Source organism: Microplitis demolitor, chromosome 10, assembly GCF_026212275.2.
Source record: "Microplitis demolitor isolate Queensland-Clemson2020A chromosome 10, iyMicDemo2.1a, whole genome shotgun sequence".
Lineage (NCBI taxonomy): Eukaryota > Metazoa > Arthropoda > Insecta > Hymenoptera > Braconidae > Microplitis > Microplitis demolitor.
The window spans coordinates 10,483,182-10,489,429 of NC_068554.1; the positions used below are offsets into that span (position 1 = coordinate 10,483,182).

At 34.3% G+C, this 6,248-nt stretch overlaps 1 protein-coding gene across 1 annotated transcript; it reads left to right on the forward strand.

Annotated features, from left to right (window-relative positions):
- Positions 1–4,118: 4,118 nt before the first annotated feature.
- On the forward strand, positions 4,119–4,832 carry LOC106693256 (uncharacterized). Its single transcript, XM_014440029.1, has one exon. The coding sequence runs from the start codon at positions 4,119–4,121 to the stop codon at positions 4,830–4,832; it is 714 nt and encodes a 237-aa protein (XP_014295515.1).
- Positions 4,833–6,248: the final 1,416 nt, after the last annotated feature.

Sequence of the window (6,248 nt, forward strand, 5' to 3'; positions counted from 1 at the left end):
AAAAAAAAATTTCTTTTTTTAATTAAATTCATTTACATGCTTGGCTGATTGCCGGTTGCCATTAATCGGCCGATAGTCGAGCGCCATTAATGGGCCGGGGATATCATTTGTATATTCAGCCGTTCATGGGCCATGAAAAATAGTCAATGACCGGCCGTTAATAGTCATACTTCGCCCGGCGATGGGCCATCCAAGGGCCGATTTCTAAACTTTGTATGGGAAGACGTTTTCAGTATCATAAGCAATTTTTTATGAATTTACTTCTATATATACTTCATTTTTGTCTCAAAATTCTTATATTCCTGCTGCTTTTACTTCCACATTATAAAAATTGAGAAATGATCCATGTCTATCGGTTATAAAAAAAAAAAAAGTGAGTGACAGTACTCACCGAAGATGTGTAACATTTAGCCTCGGTAATGACGAAAATTTTTGTAAAAAAATATTTGAAAAATTATAATATTTGGTTAAGTAACTCATAGATAATTTAAATAATGGCCCTGTTTAAAAATATTGATCGAAAATAATTAAAAATGATGAAATTTGAATTCTTTTCAATAATTTCAATTCTTTTCAATTATTTTGCTTGTATATATAGATATACAGTTTACATGGAGTGACCGCTTCTCAATTCTTTTTAATCAGTATTTTAAACCAGGGGGTAAAATCCAATTATGATATAAATTAAATAATAATGATAATGAACTGAATTATAAAACATTTATTTTTAACATTAGAAAAATATTTAAAAATTATAATTTATAGATATTTCAAATAAATATTTTTAAATAATTTGAGAAAGTAACAAAAAATCGTGAAATATGAATATCATCAATTACAGAAATTATTTATTGAGATCATTCTCAAACAATACCCCCTACTTTTATCAAATGTTAAATGACTTTTAATTCTAATGACCGTATTGAAATTTTAATAATTTATTACAAAAAAAGTTGAAACATTAATTTAAAAAAGGGCAACACAGTTAGAATTTCGCCGAGACATAGATTTTTAAAAATAGGATTTACAGTTGATGCATATAGGAGTTGAACGAAATTTGGAAAATAAATTCCGGTAAACTCTCCATGTCAACATTACGATTCAAAATGTCAAATATTTCAGGCTAAAATTTATTTATCAAATTTTGTTTAACTTCTAATTTATAACAACTGTGAGTAATTTTTTTTTAAATCTATATCTCGGTGAAATTGTAACTGTTTTGTCTCTTTTCAATTAATGCTTTAATTTTTTTGAAATCAATTAATAAAATTTTAATACTCTTTATGACAGTTCTAGGTCAACAAATATTTTGAAAAAGTGGGTACTGTTTGAGAATCCTCTCTCTCTCTCTCTCTTTTTCTCTCTGTGCATTGTTGATAGTGAAGATCATATAACAAACTGGGGCAAATCGGACAGGCCTCTTGGAGCAGGACATTACCTGATATATATTGAAATGTAGCTAGCTGGACAAATCACAACAAGCAAGAGAATTGTCACTTGACATCTAAACAACTTATCGTCACCGGCAGCTACGTCAGCACTTTCATGCCAGGACTTCATGCAGATACTATCGTCTGAACATACGGTTGATCAGTCAGTGGACTCATTTACCAGTAGATTCCTTTCACACGTTGACAATTTTTCTAATTGTCGCCAAGTCACCATTGATTTTTCAAGAATGACACCTTGAATAACGCCAGAGCTACATATGTCTTAACGCAAGGTTCGAAAAATATACAAACAATTCCAACGAAATAGATCTCATCGAGATTTGCTGCTTTATCGGTATAAACGAGATCTGCACAGAGCGTAGCTTCGAGATGCCAGGATTTGCTACTATAGAAATAAGTTGAATGGTCTGTCTGCAGGTGCCATGTGGAAGAAACTTGGTAAGCTTGGACTTCTTAAGGATAACAGCCCTAAACCTCTGGCTGTTGATTCTGTTGAGCTTTGCAAAGCATTCGTCAACGTCTCCAGGCGTGGGTTTCAGATGAATTGCAACTTACTCCACCTGCTGTCACGATTGGTGAGCAAACAGAGTTTGTTATTGGTGAGGTTACTTCTGACACAGTAAAACGAGCAATCATGTCCATCAAATCTGACGCAGTCGGTGCTGACGGTATTTCGAAGAAGATGGTAGTAGCATCTCTTCCTGCAATACTTGGACCCATTACTGAACTGCTAAATAAGTCAATAAGGGACTCTGCGTTCCCCAACACCTGAAAAGAGCTATTATTGTTCCTATAAATAAAGTTCAAGCACCTTCCAAAGTTACTGATTGTCGGCCTATCGCTCTCTTACCTTTCCTTGGCGAAGTACTTGAAGGGATAGTGTTATGTCCGCCGCTTTAATTTAAATTAATTATCCGGGATTTCTCCCTTTGGTAGCGATAGAAAAATTTAGACGAGTGATTCGGAGGTTGCGCACAACATTAAAAAATACGAGGAAGAGGTATCTTCCTATAATTTATTATTTATGGTGGATCTTTTGCAAAGTAAGAACCTAAACGTCTCCGAAGAGACTGGTGATCTTGTGTTGAACCCGTTATCTTATGAAAGAATAGATTGTAAATTTTTAACCTGCCTTTCGATGTTTCTTTCTTTTTAGTCACGGCAGGTTAGATCCCTCCAGAACGTTGCAGCACAATCAGCTTCCTCCTGTAGGATTTGGTTGGATGAGCGCGGCTGGGGTAATAAGATGTAAACTTATGTGCTACTCTCGAATGAAACTCGGAAGGCTGAACTTATGATTTTTGCCTTTTTATTACTGATTTAGCTACAAATCACTTGTACACTGAATCCTTTACACAAATTTTAAACAATTGATATTTTTAGAATATTTATCATTAACGGATATTTTTATACGATTTTTATTTCATGTTAAATGCGTCCTTTTACACACCCGAAAAGTGATTTTATGCGCAAAATAACTAAGCCCGAGATGGAATCGCAAATTTACGTGATTTGCGTCACTATTTCAATCGGACCGGAAGTTTCTATTAATCTTTGAGGATTTTTAATAGATAAAGAGGTCGATTATTGCTTTTTCAACGCCTAAGAGGATTTCTGCAATAATTGACTACAAAAAGATCTCAATTTTAGAATGCCTTATTGATTATTCAACGCCGAAGCGGATTCCTGCAATAAGGTTTAAATAGAAAATATTAAAGATCCTCTTATTGACCTTTCAATGCCTGGGGCGGAATTCTGCAATAAGAATGTACGAAAATTCGACGTTCGAATTTTCGCGGACTGTAAGTTATATGAACCGACTAGCCATGAGCTATGGGTGCTCAGGCTTTTTATAAACTTTGATTTTGCGATTAATGGGAAATTTTTAATTATTGTCATTGGTGGAAGGTGACGACAGTTTATTAATTGTTCGTTCGTCGTATTGCAGTTATGCACCCGCTATTCTCTGTCGCATAAAAACTTCGAAAAAGCTGACGCTGAGTTTTCGTGCGCTTTTGAAAAAAAGAGCTCGGTAATAATTATTTTTAAATAAATATTAGAATAAAAAAAAATTATTTGGACATAACAATAGTCTTTCAACAAGTGGCAAAGTACCTCACCGACTATGATTTGCTCGACCCGTTTCAGTGTGGTTTCAGGAAGGGACACAGCACTTAAACTGCTCTAATAAGACTTGTCAACGATGTCCGTTTCAATATGAACAAACGCATGGTCACCTTTTTTCTGCTATTTGATTTCTCAAAAGCGTTTGACACAGTCGATCCACTGCTACTCATTCAGAAGCTTATGGTGATTGGTTTTTCTGAGCCAGCTGCTACATGGGTTTCCTCCTACCTAACCGAGCGTTTTTAGACAGTCGAAGATCCTGATGGGAATCTAACTGACTGGATGTACACTGATATAGGAGTCCCTCAAGGCTCTATACTAAAGCCTTTATCCTTTTCACTAGTTGTAAATGACATTGGAATGTGCATTCGATTCTGTAGGCACTTGCTGTATGCAGATGACCTGCAAATATATCTTGCCTGTTTCCCACATGAGCTCGAACACTGTGTGCAGAAGTTGAATTCTGAAATAGCTAGCATTAAAAACTGGGCAGTCAAAAATCGGCTACAACTTAACCTAGGAAAGACAAAGGCTATCTTGATGGGCACAAGATCCTTTATAAACGATATTGATACCTCACATATTAGCTTGGGCTGTGATGGTATTGATATTCCTATTGTCTTCAGCGTCCGTAATCTTGGTGTCATCATGGACTCCAAGTTGACCTTCGAGGATCATGTCAAGCATGTAACCAATAAAGTGAATACATCTCTGTATAAGCTATACAACCTGCGTCACATTACTAATACGAATATGTGCAAAACATTAGTAAATGCGCTTATACAGCCACACATCAACTACTGCTCAGCAGTAATATACGGCCTGGGCTCTGTACTCGATGGTAAGTTTCAACGTCTTGCCAATAAAGGTATTCGCTTCGTGCCGGGCCTGCCCTGGGATGCCCATATAACGCAGGCCAGAAAAGACCTAAACTGGCTTACTGTCCGCAAAACTAGAGCTCGAAGTATGCTGAACATCACCTGGGCGGCGATCCACGAACATACTCCTTCGTATCTTGCTGAACTTATATCTGTATACACAGCCGCTCGTGTACTGCGTAATCAAAGTGCTGCAATTACTTTGACTGTTCCAAATCACCGGACGAGCTCATACAAAGCGGCCTTTGCGGTAACAGCACCTTATCTCTGGAACAGCCTGCCTGACGACGTTAAACTTGCACCTGATTTCTCTACTTTCAAGTCAAATTTGTTTACTTGGGTATTTAATTCAGACGACGATGACTTAGTGACTTGAGTTACTGATTAGCCAATGTTTTCTTAATCACACAGGCTAATCTTACCAATTTATTACTATTAGAAATTACAACACATTTTATTATTCATACGTATCAATTCATTTATCCGTAATATTGTAGTACAATTCTTAAAACACGCTATAATGTAAAAAATGGTCTTCTAATTACTAATACTGCAAAGCTACTGCCTTGCTTTTAATGTAAATTTTGTTTAACCAAATGAACAATAAACAACCAATCTAATCTACTCTAATCTCTCTCTCTCTCTCTCTCACGCTGGTGAAGATATATATTTAAATATGGGTGTTTTAAATAAAAAAAAACAAATTTTTTTTTTGTTGTATTAAAAAATTGAAAATATAAATAAAAATAAAAGTTTTTGTACCAATCCGGGCCCTTAATAATGATATTAAGGTTTGCCTCAATCCATTTTTTTATATCCCGTTTAAATAACACGGAAAAAAAATTTTTTTTTTTATTTTTAATTTTCTAGCTTACAAACCAATCAACGGATTTTTATGCACAATAAATGTTTTCGTAGAAAATTGAACGCTCTACGACAAAGCTCTCTTATCACTTTTTGATAAATCTTACTGCTCAAAAGTTATTTAAGCTTCAAGTCAAATTTATAGCAAATTTTGAGATTTTTTTACTTTTCCTATCAATGTTTTAGTCTTATCAAAAAATATCGTAGGAATTCTTAGGTAGACAATTTTATTCCTCACAAATTTTTACGAATAAAGTTTTTCGAAATTCCGCATTGTCCACAAGTCATTTTCATTTCAATGTCAAGCTCGTAAAATCCTTCTGAAATCTATTTTCTTAAGAGCTTGACATTGAAATGCAAGTAACTTGTGAACAATGTGGAATTTCGACAAACTTTATTCATAAGAAGTTGTAAGGAATAAAATTATCTACAAAAAAAGTTCCTAAAATTAAAAAAATATTACTTTTCTGAACTTAAATGTCAACGAAAAGTGAACTTAATTTTTCGTTGATCTTTAAAACCCTTTAACTTTTTTCGCATTCATTTGACGTATATATGATATTTAATACTTTTTGTAGGAAATTAAACTTCCTACAAGGCCGTGCTTGACATTTTTTGAAAAAAAAAATTTCCGATAGAATAAAAATGAACAATATCAAAAAATAATTGAACACTGAGGAAACTAAATTTTAGTCGATGTTTGACGCCCCGTAATTTTTTCCCAGTTTGTTAGACGTACAAATTGCATCAGAACTTTTTGTAGAGAATTTTATTTCGTATGAAATTATACCAGGCGGAATTTAAAAAAAAATGTTTCATAGTCTTAATAACGAAAAACTAAAATGAAAAATTTCTGTGTGTATTTTAAATGGGAAAGCGGGCCCCCATTTGTGATATTCAAGTCTAAAGATATCTGGCTAAAATTTAG